We start from the raw sequence: 19,717 nt of genomic DNA on the forward strand, positions 1-19,717 counted from the left end.
AGAGACAATCATAATTTGCTAAATATTGTGGATTTTGCAACATTCAATGCCTGTTGTCAAAAACCAACTGGTCGATCGTTTGTAACAGTATTGTTTATTGATGTAAAGAACGGATAAGTCTGGGGGGAGAAGCAATAACTGGATGGCATACCGTGCAACACTTCTCGTCAAGTGAGTACAATAAAGTACAAAGGCTTTTTCTCACAAGTACAAGATAAGGTCTGACAAATATCGTGTAGTAATTAACGAAGAATTTATTGTGCAAACCAATTAACTGTATTCACTGTATCTGTAAAACATAAAGTTAATATATTAAATACACTATTTGCCTATCTTCCCTCAATTATCCGCTCTAACCTCCTTCCTTGTTTTATCATTGTTGTTATTTTAATTGCTTTCTATTTTTCGTTTTCTCCTCTTCATTCTCCACTTCTGTCCATAGAAATTCTTCTTTAATTCTAAGCTCATTCTACTTACATCTGTCTGTACAAGTAGTGCAAACCATAATATATTTATTGTCATGCACTTCGACATGAAGTCGGTTTCATAGTATCTTATATTTTGTTTAAACTATCATGTTTGTGCAAATAATGTACCCAGACAAATTAAATAAGTTTTAGAGACTTTTTGACCCTACATAGCTAAACAAGGGAGTATAATGACACAGAGGCGTTAACTGTATCATGGAACTGATAGATCTTTAATCTTTTACCCGTCATCATTACCTGTAAACACAGGTCAATTCCTTAGTTTAATAGATTTTTTAAAAACATGTGACACAAAATATGTTTTAATACTTTTGGTATGAAGGCACAAATTACGGCATTTCGTTTTATACATAGCATGTAGTCAAACAGTCTATATCCTAACAGCACTATCTAGCATTATTAGTAGGTAAGTACCAAGTTATCATTCCCAAGAAGATTAACTAACACGATGAGCTCTCGTTAAAAATGATTCGATCCTAAACTTGCTTGTGGTACTGCAAATAATAATTTTGGGCCAACATTCCCGTCCTTTTATTTACTCAGTAACAGCATATCCCTTAAGACTATGATAAAAAATTGAAGCGACAATTAAACAAAGGATAACATTTCACTTTTCTCATCAAGTTGTCTGCAACTAAAACGCTCTACATGAACAAGTGGTAACAATATCATCGGTAAAAACTATAAGAACCAAATCAGATTGTGATGTTTACGTAAAAAACATTGGTTGTTTCGTACGTACCTAGACACGCAAACATGAATTCAGTGTAACACTTTAAAGTTGTGCATTAAAACAGACACGCATGTCATGGTTATTATCAGGACATGATCCTCTTGACAAATAAATCAATAACGCACCTATAAGTTACATTAGTTTCATTAATGAAGCAAAGTGAATTCAAATGTGTTGGTTTGAAGACTTAATTGGTTAGAATGAATGGACTTAATTGTATATTTAACCTTACCAAACACAAAGGGACGGAAATACTTACTTCTAAAGTCTTTAGTGAGTGCACACTCAAATAAAGTTGAAAAATGTTGGGTCATTCAATATTTTGAAGGACGAGTTTCAGACGTAAACAGTTTAGTGTCTAAATAGTAATCCAAAAAAGCGTTTATAGAACGACAAGAGCACACGTACGTAAACTGGTGGATGATTGGATGTTTCAAATTTCCGATCAATCGGTATTTATAATACCTGTGCCTAAAAGTGAGACGGTAATAAATAATAATATTCACATAATGTTATTACGTAATGGAGGGACAGTCAGGTAGCCCTTTCGAAATAGCTATAATTGCACTACTTCGAAGATAATACAACCTTAAAGCATATGATCAGAAAATTCAGAATAACATTTAAGGCAATTCAATGGCTACCGACCGTCTTTGCAGCGCGAATCTCGAACAAAGTCTCAACATTGCCAAAAGAGTGAATCACATGGTGAAATGCATATGGATTTGTTGCTTCACCAACGTCCACCTAACTGCATTCGATAAATTAAAGTAACAAAGCAACCAATGAATTAAATAATAAGTTTTAAATTCAAGTTCGTTTTCATATTGATATTGACGACAAGCCAGAATGTTCCTGATGAATCAAGGAGACACACAGAGTAGTGTGAGGGAGAAGTAAAAATAGGAAATAAAACAAAACGTGAGTCGAAAAATTAGCAACACAATCCTCCTAATTTGAAAAAATTGTCCCTTTTAAGAAAAATTTTGAGGAAGCCGACATAAACAATTTGAGAAAACGCCACAAAAGTCCCGAAAATTCCCTGGATGTGAAGAAAATGACAAATATTGTGAGAAGTTCCTCAATATTCCCACAAACTTTCGCGTGTTTACCAGATATTTACAATGATTTTTCGACGTTTTTGGGGAAACCCACTTACGTTCTGCAATCAAACCAAGACACTACCGCTTTTAGGGGACATTCTGCATTTAAGTGCTTAAATGCACTTACATTCATAACAAAAGAAACGGACGCTGATAAGCAACAAAACGAGCGTGAGATCAAGACAATCTAATAATCGAAACAAAAAGTTAAGGGTGTGAGGTTTCAAACGTCATACAACAGATTTTAATCCGTGAGTTCCTACACGTTCGAAAATTCGCGGAGGAGTCGTGACGATAACAGTAAGTGTTTGAACGTGTCAAACAAATAAATTGCAAAGTTCCAAATAAAGGATAAATTGATTCATCTTAAAGGTAATCCTTTCTACGCTTGTAATTTTTCAGGAGTACCTTCGTAAATGTCTTGTTTGTTATTTTAATGAGAAGTGATTTTATTCAAACACTAAGTCGTCAGTAACTTAAAATCTGATATTCATACACCTCTTGTCCCCTTAAATGACAAAGAGAAATAGCTGGAGTTGAGAAACCTTTTATATGCACAGCAGTTTTATCAACACAGAATTCAAATTAGTTACGTATCTTTGAGCCCATTCCAACGTCTTACTGTCATTTCTGGGTAGGAATTAGTTGATCACATTCAATACTCTGGTTTAGGATGAATAAACACTACATGCAAAGTAAAAAAGTCCCTACATTGACATGGCAGAAGGCTCTATGTATTGTTCGGGGGATTCATAAACTTATGGGAGATATCACAATGCAATTGACAGTGTTTACAGTGGTTAAACATAACTTCAAAATCACCGTGTGTCTGGACAACATACATAGCAACGTCACTCACCGTGTATGTATCTGTACCTTGGTGACCAATAGGCATCGCAATAAACTCAGAAGTATTTATCAGTGACTGCTAAATTCGATGTCATTCATATAATTTCTGTAGGTCATTTCTAAGCTCAAAATTGACCCACATATTTCTTGTCATTCCCTATATTTCAATCTCCCAAAAAAATAACAAAACCGATGACAATAACATTTTTTGAGTATTTAAGTCAATTTATAAATCTAATAACATGCTCTTGTGAATAAATACTGTATGGTCAGTGGAATGTCAGTGGTCTATCGCGAAACCGTCAAGAGGAGAGGTCAACGAGAATCGAAGATTACCGATGTACGACGAGGTTAAGGCCACACAAAACCAATCAATCGTATACGTCAGTGATTTTACCTTGTACTCCTGCAGTCTATAAATACTAACAAATGCTCTTGTCTGTTAAAAGTATTTATTACAACCCAGTAATTTGAGTAGACATGCCTTATTATTACGATTGCATAGTGTACGTTTAGAATGAACCACAAGGTGTCTTCAATATAAACTATAATTTCAAACCATTACAGCTTAACTCGAGTAAGTAGCGATGGTTGTCAGAGATAACTTACACTGCTGATCCAAAATACAAAAATAATATTTTCCTGGATGGAGCAGAAACTGGTATAATCAAACCAATTCAGACGAGCTTTTCTCCAGACAGATATGAAGAATTTAATTTTGATAGTAAGGCGGTTGTAGAAAACAATTCAACTGAATAGTTTGTCGATAGAATTAAATCAAGGAGTTGTACGATGAAATGAAAATATACATTGGCTATGTTCATCTGTTTTCAAAAAATTTCGTTACTATAGCCATGTTTTAAAGTCCGCAAACAGATAAACAATTTAAGACAATCCCATGTTCATTGCTAAACTGGCTGTTTGAGTAACTCTGCTTCATATTACTCTTGTCGTCGTTGTTCACTAAAGCCCGGTTCAAGATAAAGCTTGAACAAATTTTCTATCGACCAATGAAATCAAAAATGAACTAGACACAAGTAAATTGCTCTTGAATAGTAATAACAGACGACTAAGTTTGAAGAAAAATGATCTACCTCAGCTATTAAACTCAGTCTATTACACAAAACAATCGTATTCAGTAGATAAAAGTTGTATTGTAATCCCTCAAAGTTACTAACGATCTAGAACAGTACCAATGACATTACTTTTAGTTTCCTCCTTCGCTAATTCCTCACCACGATACTTGAACCTGTTAATCAACAGTATCCGACTCCTATATTTTGGAAGAAATTGAGTTAATGGAAGTCAGAAATCAGTTTCGGTATAAACACACATGACCAATAACTTTGATACCCCAACGGTCCCTTTTGTTATAGAAGACATTTATGGTAAACTATCCGAGATCAAAGAAACTAAAATGGTAAACCTCAAACACCGACAACGACATGAATGACAATGTAAGTACAGATTTTAAATTTCATAAAACCACAGTGTGGTCAGCTATGTATTTGTGGAATTATGGTCGATTCTTTATCAGTACTGCTCTTATAATAGATCTAATCTTAAAATTGTAGATTTGTCATGATGTGACTACCTAATCGATATGATCTTCCGTGGAAGTCACATCATTGACTATACTGACGCATCGCACCGTGAAATATATGATGGAGAACATATTTAGGCCTGGAATAGAACAATATATTTCATATAAACAATAGCGATAGAACTACACAAAAGAATGACCACGCCTACGAGGCTGTGCCATGCCGTCGGATGAATTGAGTTGCGAGTGAATTAATGTTACCGTGCCACCGTTAATGAACTTTTCCTAGTGATACATGTTTAAAGTATATTTTCCAAGTTATCATAGTTCAGCTCTGAGGATTGTGGTTAGGAAGCAACGCCACTGAATATTACCGGTATCAAACTTGTTAGCATTTTCTAAAATTGTCTCCCGATAATCGAATTTTGTTTCTCAGTAACTAGAAGTAATTTTTATGGTGATGATTGAGACGCATATACTCTGGCTAATAAATCACTTTTATTTTAGTGTTACTGATCAGAGGGAGTTTCAAGACAACCGAAAGTGTGTAGAAAGTGCTAGGAACACTTACATGTTTAGTATTCCAGAAGTTTTTAAGAGACCATTCGACAAAATGGTTTATAACCCAAGTTAAACAAATGTCTGTTTAGAGGTTATGTACATGACATCGCTGATTGTATTCATATCGGATTGAGCCCCGATTTTCTTAAAATCAAACTTCCGTCATTAATAAGAGTATATGTATTCTGAAAAAAATAATTATTACATAATTCACACCACTTTGCAAGCATGATCTATTTGATAAAAATAGCAACGTTAGATGTGGAGGACAGACATGCGATATAAGATTGCCTTAAGTTTGCTAGTTCAGTAATCGTTAAGTACGACATGATACTATCACGGTGATCAAAGGCATCAGCAGGGAACCTTCAATTTTTTCTTAAAATAATAGCCTGATGATTTATGAACGACGTTTTTCAGGTTATTTCCAGTGCCAGGACGAATTAATGATAACTATCTACAACTGGAGAAAGTAAAATTAAAATAGAGAGCACAACAACAAAGCAATGATAGCCTAAATATGTCGGTTAGGTTTACCACTGTTCTTTCTAGTTATTATTCAAATAACTTAAGGTTGCTAAGGTCATTGTTAATATAAAGTGACAGAATGTAAGTGGCTAAACATTTAAAGTACCTATAATCTCACTTGTGGAGTAAGATACACTTACAGACGCTAGAACATTTCATGCATTTTCAGAGGAACAGTATCAGTGAAGCGAACAAACAATGGGAGATATTTTATCGTACGGATAGGTTGTGGTAGATTATTTCAGTCCAGAAAATTTACAGGTAATATAATTCATTATGAGAGAAGACTTAAATATGTTTATTTCGCCGGTGACAAACAGTTACGAAAGTCGTAATGAGAAGTTTCTGCAGCGAATGAGTTCAAGAGTTAGGTATCATTAGTCTGTACTACAGATATATCGTCCTTGTGATCTGCTCGGCCGAAACGGTGCAAGAGAAGATGATGTACTGGAACGTAATCTTTATTAAGGTCGCTTCGAAATCCGGCAATATAATGAGTGATGTATTAACTTTTGGTTGTTCGCAGTTGAAATATTGCAAAAAGCGAAATCGATCAGCTAGAAGACAATATTTTATATTTAACCCCATGTATTTATCAAATCCAAGGTATTCTACTGAACTATGTAGAAGAAGTAATTATGTCATACTATTTTTCACATCAATGTGCGTTTATTCTAGTACATGTGGAATTGATTCCAACCCAGAAAAGCAAATGTAGCGATATCTCGCGAAATCAATTTACATGATCGTTACAATTCACATTTTGAGAATCGTTAATTACATCTGATCTTAAATGATGAATTGTATTTCTCAACTATGAGCAAGTATTTTCGTGTCGAAGAAATACATGGAGTCCCGGATAATCGATAATATAAACGACCACATACTATCCATAAAATTCCATTCACCGAAAGAGCGCGCTATCAGAAAAGGTCACTCTTGTTTGAGATGATAATATTTTATTTCATTGTAGTCTTCTCATTTTTTATTTTTGCCTTCACTGAGTTTCTATGTTTCTTCCTGAACTGCATCGATGTTGTTTTAGTTGATGCTTAGTCTTGGCTGCAACCATATTGATTGTTTCCTCCTTGACTGCGTTGCTTCAGTTGACTGGGATTATGAATTTCAATTGTGCATTGAAACACTTTTCCAGAATCGGAAACACTTTGTGTTATAAAGCAACAAATTGTTATCTATTGAACGGATTTTTACTTTATTTATCCAGAAATGATAGAATGAAACTTATATTTCGGTGCGTTCGGTAATTTTCGTACATTCCTTATCAATTTGTTTATTCATCGTAATTTAGATCGATCATAGAGCGATCAATTATTAGTTAAACAACTGAGGGAAATATTTGTTTCGGTAATAATGTACATTTGTATTTATGATGAAATTTAGAACCGTCATTTACCCAATCACCTTGCTCTGATTTCAAAGTGGTAATAGTGAGTGTCTTAACTACGGAGATAGTTATTCTTCAGCCAAACATTTGTTGGGATTCTGCACAGGTATTAAATCATCTCTAATTGGTTGACTCGCTTTATATCTAAAACAACGACATTCTAAGGTCATTTTTAACATGGATTTCTCTCATGCGATGGAATGTTCTAGTGGAATTCCACAGAGTTCAGTACTAGGACCACTTCTTTTCTTCATTTGTATAACTGATCTTCCATAACAAGTATCGTCGGATTTGTCACTTTTTGCCCACATGAAACTCTGATAAGAGGTATGAAAACAAGAGGATAAACATGCACTTCAGGAGGATCTGAGTTAACTTCAAACTTGAGCACACAATAACGGACTTACCCTTAACACTTCAAAGTGTAAAGTAGTCCAACTGAGACATGTTGCGGACTACGACTTCGAATTAAGTAACTCCTCTCTAGGAGTATCCCAAGTTGAAAAGACCTGGGGGTGTTGGTACCCTACGACCCAAAGTTTTACGCCAACTGTGACAAAAAGGTCTTCCGAAAAAATCCTGCCCTGGTAACGTCGAAGCACGTTTTCCGCCAGTTCGATGGAAGAACTTTCCACACAATTTTCAGCAGTTTTATTCGTTCCTATTACCTGTGTAGAAACATCGTACTTTCTCCCACGCTTCAAAAGGATTAGGATACTCTTGAACGTATCTAACGGCGAGCTACGAAATCAGTTTGAGGACTGGAATTCAAGTCTTATGAAGATAGCCTCCAATCAATGACTCAACACAGCAGAACGGGCTGTAGGTACGCCTCTCACTCCTTAAGAGTTGTCCAATGTTGGACTTCGTCACCGGCTGAGCTAGCCTAAGCGACTGACCACGAGTCATTTAAGAGAAAACTCGACATATTCTTAAGGACTAAGCACAGTATCTTACCATAATTTACTAACTTTTTCTTTTCCTTCTTTTATCGTTAATATACCTAGGTTCTTACCTCAAAGCATGAGTGATCCACGGCTACTAAACACGGAAGCCCAACAAGCGAAAGCTTTTTCTATTCTGTACAGACCCATTTAAACTCTTTGAACTCTTCGAGGCGGAGTGTTTGGAATGGGACGGTACTTCAAGGTTAGTCTATTTCGGGTACCCAGCTGTATTGTCCTAGTTGTAGAAATGTCTAATATTATCGCTCCCAGTAACTCAGTATGTAGGAACCTTCTTATACTTCATGAGGCGTTGGTGTTCCCCTAAATAGTGAAAACTCACAGATCCTACACTTTATTAGTGCTCTTATACAAATTAATGTTTATTTCACTATGAAATTTTCAACACAAGTACATGAAAGTTTACACACACGTAGACTCTTTAGACCGGAGTTTCGGTCTGTTCGAGGATACCTTAACTTCCGAATAAGTAGGTGCTTCCCAACATCTCTCTATAGGGAGATATCTCCCCATTTTAGGCAGAATTTTGTCCTTTTCGGGTAAGCCGCTAGAAAATCTTCGACGAAAGTTTAAAGGAATAAAAAGCCTAAAATTACCTCAGGTATTCAAAATTCTCGGACTTGTTGGGAGGAAATTGTCATTGCTTCCCAGAATTTTGTTGATTTCGCCAAACTACGAATTGTCATTGGACTTTGGGGAAAACCCTCAATTCGGGAGAATGGGTCATTATCGAGTGACTTTTGGCCAGAAATAATGAATAATCCCGTTGAATTATTGATATCTCGATTTTCATAAACAATATTCATCGTTGGGTTTTGGCTTTTTGCATTTCTAGCTTCGAGAATAATTGGATAACCTCCACCCGTATGTGTGCCTTTACCCAGACATCGATTAAGCAATGGTATCGGTTCGCAACAATAAAAGTCTGACATGATGTGGTCAGAAATTATACTTGAGCAAACGAAGTTTGAATCCGAATGCCACTCACAAGAAAATCAACAACTTAATCAATGAATCAGTATTCTCATTCACTCATGGTGCATACGACCAGAACTTTCAATGCTTTAAACTTCACAGTATACTACGCGAAGTTGCTACATCATGTTCCATGTTAGACACATTTTCTGCATTATTTGTGATAACTTTAATGTAAAATGTCTGCCCATCAAATATGCTTTGTTTCCCTTCGAAAATTTCTAAAGTATGTAATGGTGTGTCTATTTTATCTTGCTAGCAATCACACAGCTCCGAACTTTATGTAAAATTCCGAGCAGTCAAAGTAGGGGCCAGGAAAGCAAGCAACATCTAGTCCCATGTTTGGGTACTTGACTTTACGTACTCGCTTTTTACACGTGATTGTTAACTGTGCCATTTATTTACTTAAGGTTATCCTCTGACACTCAGCAACAAACCAGTACTTCACTTTCAACGATAGATTGAAACTAGCTAAAGTACTTGACCGTGAGTGTAAAATAATCATATTTCCCTGATAGCGACATCCTTGTTGCTTTTAACACCACGTCTTCATTTAATGCTGGCCCATAGTATAAGCAATTGGCATATTGTATTGTGTATTTAATCAAATGTCAATCGCTTATATCAAAATACTCGACAACCGAGTAGAAAAAATTGAAAGTCATGTCCGTTTTACATAATTGTATGGTGTTTTTTATGCCTTTGTATCAGTCAGTCACAAATTAGAACTTCGTACGTACGTACATCAATTTGAGTCGCCATACCACATCAGCACAGAGATACAGTTGTCGATTCAAATCCCATAGTGGTAGAGGTAGTAAGAGTATAAGCAGTAATCCGAAAGATTACGGTTCGAAGATTTTATTCAAGGAGTATAATCCAGTGAAATTAATTTGGGAAGAAAAAAAGGGACATGAAGAATTCAGAAGATAAGAATTTGGAAGAACACAAAGAGTGGATGCACCTTCACCATTAAAAACGATTTTGAGCCATGTCATTCAAGGTCTCTAACCATCGATTGTTATCACCTCGTGGATCCCAACCAAGTAGTCTACACCTACCAATATGACTCAGTCCACTTGTCAGTGACTTCATGGATTTGTGCCACGTTTTGGTCTGGCCGCCCCTAGCTTACTTCCAACCTACGTCTACGCCATAAAGCATTGCGTGTCGAAGCAGTCGGTGGTTGGGCATACGTAACACGTATCCCAGCCATCTCACTTATTCATTAATCGATTTGCTATCTTTACCTAGTACCCGTTTCCTAACAACATTGCTTACTTGGTAGTCCCAGGATATACGAGCAATGCTTCGAAAACACCTATGATCGAATACTAGTAGCCCACCAGTATCCTCTACTCTTATCGGCCATGTTTCACTGCCATAAAGTAGGATGGAGCGAACGGTTGCGCAGTAAGCCCGTCCTTTGGTTGCTAGACGGATATTTCACCTACGCCATAAATGACGCGAGTTAGCAAAAGCTAGACGAGCCTTCTGTATCCGTGCTGAGGTTTCATCACACACCAGACCACAAGGGCTGATGAGACTCCCAAGATAAGTGAAGCTGTCAACACGCTCAACTACTTCACTCCCTATCATTAGTTCAGGTGTCGATGCAACCCAATCCTGAAGTAACATTTTGCACTTCGAGGGGGAGAATCGCATCCCGAACATGCGTGCATAGTTGCTTATAGTGGTCAGAAGACTCTGCATTTTGTCAGCGTCTTCACCAAATAGAACTATGTCATCGGCGCATTCTAAGTCAATAAGTGAGCCTTCCGGTAAAAGTTCAACTCCAGGAGATTGAGATGATGAAAGTGATATCTCTAAAAGCGTGTCAACGAGAAAGTTAAACAAGAATGGCGAGAGTGGACAGCCCTGACGAACACCACTTGAGGTAATTAATTCTGATGACAGTTCGCCATAAGCTCTAACTCGACCAGTTGTGTTCGAGTAGAGAGCCTTTATGAGGTTAATGTACTTCTTTGGTACTCCTTTCAGTTACAAACACTGCCATGGAACAACACGATCAATGGAGTCAAATGCCGCCTTAAGGTCAAGAAATACTACGATTGTGGGACGTCTGAATGTATGTCTATGTTCTAGGACCTGACGTAGAGTGAATATCTGGTCTATGCAACCACGTCCAGGTCGAAAACCATCCTGGTTTTCTCTAGTCTGCTCTTCACGAGCTTTGGTTAGGCGTCCAAGTATTATTGAAGCTAATATTTTAGACACTATATTAGTCAAACTGATCCCTCTGTGTTTGTCACAGGAGGACTTTTGTCCTTTCTTATAGACTGGCATAATCAGTGATTGGGACCAGTCAGATGGAATTACGTCTAGTCCCCAGATTCTACCTAAGACCTCAGTCAATCTCGTTGCTAGTACTGGACCACCATCCTTAAAAATCTCAGGGGTAAACCTGTCAGGGCCTGCGGCTCTCCCTCGCTTTAGATTTCTTATAGCTTTTTCAACCTCATGAAGAGTTGGTGGACTTACATTAACTTGCCATTCATGTTGACTGGGGATCGAGAGAAACTGAAGTGTATAGCCAAATAAGTTAAGGTCTGATCACACGAAGTAGTCGTATCATCATGTTATGCGTCATGGCATTCTCACCTAACTTATCACAAAATAGATTTTACTCTTGAGTTCATCATATTCCGAATTATCGGGTAGATTATTTAGGTGATTGCTTGCTTTATTAAAGCTAACCATAAACAAAGTAGGTCTTGTATTTTTATATAACTTCGAAATTCTACCTTTCAAATCAACATAGTCACAATAAGCTGATAGAAGTAAACCATATAGATGACCTAAGAAATTTCATTCAACCATAGGTGACATATTAGCTAATCGGAATAGTCTTTTGATATGAGTTAAGTTACGATCTTAAAAATATAAAATTAGAAGGGATACGTTTTGTGATGAATAACGAAACTTTTTGTTTGTGTATTCTCACAGTAAACTGAAGAGGTTTAAGGTTAGGGGTTTGGGTTGTGAATTAAGATAAAGATTCAGAATTAGGTTTTAGAGCTAATAATTAAGATTAAGGTTTTCATCATGAACTGACCTCAGCAATAATGCTAGGGTCAGGATTGTGATACCTAACTTTAAAATCTTCACGCTTTTTGGTCATATGATTGATAAATTTTGCACAAATATACTCGTGACATTAAATCTGTTCCTGATTCCATCCAAAGAAGTACGTAAAGCATCTATAGAATGGAAATCTCGTGGATCCAGGATCATCGAAACATCTTTCAAAACAGAGGAGGGAATCACAATGGATGTTATCCAATGTTATGCAACCACCGATGATGACGATAAAGATAAGTTTTACGAAAAGCGACAATAAACCAGTGACGTGCTCGGGAAAGGACCTCACCATCCTAATGGGATACTTAAACGCCTAATTCGGAATGGGCAACACCGGATATGAAGATATCATGAGACAACATGAACTGGGAAAGAGAGACGAAAATGAGGAAAGATTTCCAAACGTATGTCCATTATGAAAAAATGGTTATAGGCGGAACAGTATCCTCCCACAAAGCTACATGGATCACACCACGGAGAACCAAACAGATCATATTTGTATCAATGAGAAATTCAGAAGGACAATGGAAGACGTGAGAACCGAAAGAAGAGCTGTCATAGCTTGACATCGCCACTTGGTTGTGGCGAAGATGAAAATGCAGCAGAAAAACACTGGACATCTGGGGAAACAGCAGTACAAAGGTTCAATACAGCCTTACTTCGACATACTGACAAACTCAACAACAGGTCCCAAGCCTTACAAGATCTACTCAAAAAAGGGTAAACTAATATGGAGGTCGATTGGGAAAGGATCAAAGAAGCATTAACTTCAACGTGTCAGGAGGTTCTGTGCCACAAGAAGCATCATCTTTAGGAATAGACCTCTATCAAAACTCTGGACAAGATCCAAGGACGAAAGAACGGGGAGCTAGCAATTAACAATAGTTTGACAAGAGCAGAGGAAGTCAAGGCGCAAGCTGAATACACAGAAGCAAACAAGCAAGTGAAGAAGAGCATGAGATTTTGAAAACGGAAATATGTGGGAGATCTAGCAACGACAGCGGAAAAAGCTGCAAGAAAAGGAAATATGGAACAACTGTATGACAAAACGAAGAAAATGTCAGGGAATTGTAGTAAGCCAAAGAGACCGGTCAAGGACAAGGAAGGAAAGCCAATCACTGGAATTCACGAAGAGAGGAACAGATGGGTAGAATAATTTGAGGAACTCTTGAGTAGACGAACTCCACAGAGCCCACCCGACATCAAAGCCCTATATCCCTCTACGCACGTCGGGCTAACAGTCTGATTTTATGCTTTGTCATTGATATCACTGTGGAAAAAATTTATCTAGGCATGGGAGCATCTTGAAATTGATTGTGAACTAAATAAATGACCTGCACTTATCTATTAGTATTAGCATGATGGAATTTAGCCATAAAACCCGAGTATTGAAGTTGTGACAGGAAGAGTTATTAATAAACCTAAATTGATTTTCCTCTGACGTTGATCATTTACCAATCGTCAGTCAGATGTAAACTCTTTACAATATTCTGTTTTATCCACTGATCTTATCATTATTTCATATAACAGTTTGGAAAGTAAAAAGTAGTGAAAATATGCATACGGAACTCTTCTCTATCCGTTTACCACACTCCATTTGCTCAGTTTCTATTCCTAATAACCAAAATTATTCAAGAAACAGAATTTTTGACTTTTGTGTGATTTGGTTTTTTCCTGTCATCTCAGTTCACTGACTTTGTCATAACTAATTATTTGTTTTTATCATGTTGCACGTATCCAGCTATTCAATCAATGATGTTCCCCAACTATCATAAATTCCTAACTACGAGTTTCCGTAGTTACAGTGCCAAGAAACTGCTTCCGAGGTACGATATAGTAATTGTCGGTGGTGGGATGGTTGGATTTGGTTTGGCTGCCGTTGCAGGTAAATCAGGGTATTTCGTTATTGATATTATTTGTATTATGTAGCAGCCTCCAAATTTCTCGGCAAGAAAAATATTTTATTGCTAGAAAGTTCTGGTAAAAAAACGTATCAACGTAAAGAAGAATATGAAAATCGTGTCGTTGCTCTTAACGACCTTTCGGTAAACATGCTGAAAAGTACATTTTATATACAAGCTTCAGGATTCGCGTAATCGTACTCCTTTTAGATATTGGTGTTTGGGAATTTATTCAGTCATTCCGTTCTCAGCCTGTAAATAAAATGAAAGTATGTGAATTATCACAGTTTTCTACCATAATATTTTTCGACTCTTGAACGGTTTTATTTTATCAGACCAAGTGAGGTTTATAAACGATAAAATCTACACTTCAAAGCATTCTCTCCGTGACTAAATAATAACATCTTCCTAAATATTCGTGATGAATACAAGAATCAAATTCTGTATCCAGAAACTTTCACACCACTCACGCACAGTTTTTTCACAATAAAAAACGAAGTTGGAGTCCAATGGCTTGTCAACACTTTGGGTTTAAAAAAGTAGGCTCACGGATTTACTTAGCATTCAAGTCTAAAGGAGGATCACCTTAAATAGATTAGCAAAATTACAACTGATTTTCTTTTTTGCACGTGGTATATGTTTATTTATTTATTATTTAAACACATAAATATTGGTACAAGGAAGCACCAGATACATATGCGCCGCACAAATCGCATTTGATTTGTGTGAGGGCTGTAATACTGCCCAGGTGTTCAAACTGAAGCAGGTGGTTTTCTTGGGGGGCCACACCCGGAGCCTTCAACCTAAAGGTCTGATCCACAAGGCAGTGTAGCATCGTGAGGAGATGCAGTCCCATAGTAGCCGGTCACCAACTATTGATTCATACGTCATTTGTTCCCTCAAGAGTCTGGAGCCCATGTGCACCATTGGTTTGGAATCAGGGTTTTCCAACTCCCCTAGGTGGACTTTCCGTGCCCATCAACCCTGTTAAAGCGCCGGACATTCGCTTTTTGTTCTCTCAATTTCGTAAACAACATCCGCCACGAGAAGGTAGTGAGTATATGTAGTTATAATATAGTGGGTTCTACTCACAAGATTGTTCGTAATTAGTACGTAGTGGGACCTGGCGTTGACGTTGAAACAGTCATCAGATGAGGAGATTTTCAGTACAGCTAAAGCACAGCTTAGGCAGAATACTTGAAGACCAGACGAGAGGACAGTTTAGATTGCGGAACACACTGAAAGATGCAAATGGATGATTGAAGGCTATGTATACGTATTATTTAAATCCTTTATAAATTCTCTCAATAAATATAGATTCCTTCTTCTACTATAGCATCTCCAATATCCTCCGTAAAATTCATTTGAATATTAAGAAACAGATGACTACTCAAATGTCACCCTGTGTGTCTATTACAAAGTGGTCTAGAAACCTCATGAGCGTTCTTTACGTGTTCATCTCGTCTGGATCCACTAGGTGATCTGAATTTGACGGACTCGAGATCATATGCTCTCAGTTCGACTAAAAGTGAGCATGTGACTTAGTGGTTAGGGCTTTCGACCTTTAGCTACTAAGTCGTAGATTCGAACTCTGCTCCACCTGCTTCAGTTTGAGCAACTAGTCCTAACGATTAGTCTGTGACTGGAAGCTAAATAATCTGATATGTACCTCGCAAATAAGTTAACAAAAATAAAAGAAAGTTTTACTAAAGTATTATAATTCGATAAAGTTAGATCGTGGCTGGTTTCCAAGTTTTGCATGAAGATCCAAAGAGAAATCTCTCTACTTTAGTGGTACCAAATATGATACATGCTACCTAAAGTCTCTTACCATCTATCGGAGTTATTTTACAGACCCTAACCAGGTGCACTACGCATCTACATGGATTGGGTGAACATTCAGTGGTTTTATTAGTTGAAGCTGTCTGCTGTTAACAGTGCTCATCCTGCGTCTCCAACACCGACTCCCAAATACAATATTTATCATAACTGTTAAGCAGGGGATTGTTAACAACATTGGAACTCGAATATTTGCATACTTAGATGCTATTGATTTTCATGAAAAACAGTAAGGAATTCTGGATTATTCTTATTCGTGTGCTCTATTCAAAAGGTACGTACATCGTATATCGAGGCAAGCGAAAAATTCCGACTTCTCCCATGCCTTATCTTAACTACATATTTTCACCTGACATGTTGACAAATAGTAATTAAAACTGACCTGTTGTAGCAATTCAAATATATGGGTAGCTCATTCTTCCCAAATATTGGACGCGTATCTTTTACCAATCAATGGTTGTCAATTTTCGTACAAGACTCTCGTCCATCTTTTACTTGTAAATATCCTTTAAATGCTCTTATCATTCTCTCATATGAACTTGAAATAAACGCTTAGTATTTCAAACTATTGGGCCTTATCTTCTAAACTACCAAATTCCATCAGCCCCGTTCTTTAGAAAGATGATTAGACTTTTTTTATCATGTCTTTATATTATTAGACTAAGTTGAACAGCTTCTAATAAACATACGGAATCTACGTGACTTCAGCAATTTCTATCATGAGCCATCTTGTTTGCCATTCTAAAAGACCGAAATTCACATAATTTAAATAATCTATCAACTCTTACTATTAATTTCGTCTCATTTTAGACGATTGATTATCATATACTTATTCATTTTGTACATACATCTAGGTATGGGAAACAAAGTCAAACCTTTACTTAACATTTCAACGCAATCCCTTGGCATATATAGTAGAAAATGATTTAGTTATTGAATCACTTCGCAATCATCTGGAATCGATTAATAATTCTTCAAATGTGACAATATTATATGAAGCACAAGCTGAAAACATTCAGCTACCTTCTCGAGATCATCCAGAACATTTAGTTCGTTTAGACGTTCAACAAAGGACACAGAATAAACGGGAAACTGTTGAAACAGATCTACTTGTATGTTGCTTATTCATTGATTTTCTAGAGGAACAGTATTATTTGTGTATAAAATTAATTCCAAAATTAGTACTCTAAATATATCCTTTTTAATTCCTTACTATACTCATGGAGTAAGAATAAATATTCCTAGTGTGCCTAATAACTATAAAAATCTACGCATTCGAAGATAAACAACAAGAATGTATATCAGGATACCGAAATAAGTTACAAATAGTAAATTTGATAATTTGTATATTTTCCAGTTCGAAATAAGTACTCTTGAAGATGCTACTAATGCAAAGCGGATCTTAAGAGACTAGGTAAATTGCGGACTAATACACAAAAAATACATTGTTATATCCCGTGGAGATTTATGAACTTAGAGAACTATTTATGGACGAATATGATATGTTTATTTCCTATTGTATAATTTTTAAGTAACTAAACTATTCATATTCATGTCCCTCTTATTATAAGCTTTATTTTGACCCATAGACTATTACTGTACGATTTACCATTCTTGGGTTATCCCTAGTCCATTAATTACTGTACCCCCCCATTCACAGCCACATTTGGCCAAATCTATTTTATGGTACGATGTGGTCAGTTTTTTTGGTATATAAACCCAGTATGTTTGAGAATAATGATTCATATTGCAGTGACTGTTATTAGTGTTCTGTACTTAACTGGCTGGACTAGGCAGAAAGCAGGACTGATAAGTACTCAAGACTGCTCATTCGGTTTTCGTGTATCATTACTCTAATCGATAATCCACTTCTCTCTGGTTGGCAGGAAACCTCACTTCATATACTAAACAGGGTACGCACCCATTGGATATGACATACATCTTCATTATGATTCGTCTTTAGCGATGTCGTTCGGGATATCTAGCTATTGGACTTTGTTACTCTGAGGATCCCACTGTGGAAGTCTATATTCCCGTATGTGACTCGTATTACTGGTCAAATACCTAACAGACTGTTGCGACATCTTTATATAAATACTTCAAGATCTTTCCCATTGTGATTCTACATTAACTAGTATTGATTGTTAGTTCAGACGTTGATTCGGTACTTCAGTATGTGTGGATTCACAACCCATTTTCATTCCCTAAAACATCTGAACCTAACCTTGCTGTCTTTCACTTATTGGTTTCACTACGTGCGAGTACTTTGAAAACTTGTTATCAAATCCGTATAATAAATACATCTGCTTTTAATGACCAATTCTACCAGATGTAATTTGCCGCAGCGGGTTGCTGTTCAGTATGCTAGTAATTTTAATATTTTTTTAAAAGTCTCACTATCCAGATGTTCCGGGTAGATTAAGAAACGCCAAATAACCATATGACACTCATCCAAAAGACAACTTGTCGACCAGCCAACCGAGGCTGCTACAATCTGCTCAAAATATAACTAAATAGTTAAATGGTTACTCAAGTAAAATCTGAAGGCTTTTTGAGTAATATTATTAAACAAGAAAATAATATTCGACTTATGCATAAGTTGACTTATTACTTTTAACTAATGTGGATTCGTATCTGGTATCTACATTATTGTATTATATATGTCTAAAATAGCTATCAGTAAATCCTAAAAGTAATCATTTATTTAATTAGATTATTTTGTTCAAATCCAGAAATTGGCATTATTTCTGAAATATAATTGCAAAATAAATTCATGTTTTCTCTTATATTGTGTTTTTAGTAGTTGATTTGAATAAATACAACTTGTATTAACACAAGAAACCCATCCTTGAAAGTTTTCATACTTCGATTTTGTATCAAATCTCTTTCGTAGAATGATTCAGGAGGTGATTACGTAACTGCCCATACAAACTTAAACACTTTTTAAATTACATGTTTGATTTTTAATGAGCTCAACATTTTGTTATGAGCGCTAATCTGCAAAATAGAAGATTCATAGTTCATAAACACTACTCTTTCTAAAATATAGATCATAACCTTGGTTTGTAATTTGAACTTCATGCAGTAATTTACATCTCGAAGTTATGCCATGTTATTATAGGAACCTGAATTTAAAATAAACAGTTCGATGTTTGAAGTCCACTTCAAGAAATTTATTTTATTATCCGAGTAGTTCTACCGTTTCTCAATAATTTTCATGGTAATTTATAGTATTGATCTGTAGGCGGTTTCAAAGTTTCATAAGTTTTCATTTAACTTTTAATATTTTATTCATATCACTTGACTTTATTGAAATCTATATTGTCATCATTAAGTTCCGTATGACAGTGATATTCTTTTATCCAGTACTTTGAGATCAATTCATTTTCTGGTCATATTTTCTAATATGATATACTTCAGACATAGATTATGAAAGTGTAAAATCTCCAAGATATAAAAAAGCACAGACGACAGTCTTTTAGATCGTTCATGTTTTTCTTACAAAATGTGCTAGAAAAATTTATGCATCCCATATAAATTTTCTGTGTGCATGCATGTGGATATTGTATTATCCTGTAATAAAGGGTTATATATTTACCACATTAAACTTCTCACCTAGTTTTTAAAACTTTTTCTAGTTTATCTTAAAAAAACGACAGGATATCCTGATAAATCAATTTAAATGCTTTTGTCATTGGTCAGCCGTTTCGTCCCATCGTGGGACT

General features: G+C 36.2%; 2 protein-coding genes across 2 annotated transcripts in view; one reads left to right on the forward strand and one right to left on the reverse strand.

Annotated features, from left to right (window-relative positions):
• Nucleotides 1–8,338: 8,338 nt before the first annotated feature.
• Smp_153460 (putative monoxygenase) overlaps nucleotides 8,339–19,717 on the forward strand; it is a gene marked incomplete at its 3' end in the record, with an annotated part of 27,220 nt that continues 15,841 nt past the window's right edge. Inside the window, exons 1-5 of the mRNA XM_018789373.1 lie at nucleotides 8,339–8,359; nucleotides 13,994–14,137; nucleotides 14,182–14,313; nucleotides 14,364–14,422; nucleotides 16,847–17,104. Of these exons, the coding sequence (XP_018654823.1) occupies nucleotides 14,005–14,137; nucleotides 14,182–14,313; nucleotides 14,364–14,422; nucleotides 16,847–17,104 (582 nt within the window). The 5' untranslated portion in view covers nucleotides 8,339–8,359; nucleotides 13,994–14,004. The remainder of the gene's footprint in view (nucleotides 8,360–13,993; nucleotides 14,138–14,181; nucleotides 14,314–14,363; nucleotides 14,423–16,846; nucleotides 17,105–19,717) is intronic.
• Nucleotides 8,781–9,107, reverse strand: Smp_153470 (hypothetical protein; the record flags this gene model as incomplete). The annotated part of the gene is made up of 1 exon (XM_018789372.1): nucleotides 8,781–9,107. The coding sequence occupies one exon, from the start codon at nucleotides 9,105–9,107 to the stop codon at nucleotides 8,781–8,783; it is 327 nt and encodes a 108-aa protein (XP_018654822.1).

Source organism: Schistosoma mansoni, chromosome W (assembly GCF_000237925.1).
Source record: "Schistosoma mansoni strain Puerto Rico chromosome W, complete genome".
Classification (NCBI taxonomy): domain Eukaryota; kingdom Metazoa; phylum Platyhelminthes; class Trematoda; order Strigeidida; family Schistosomatidae; genus Schistosoma; species Schistosoma mansoni.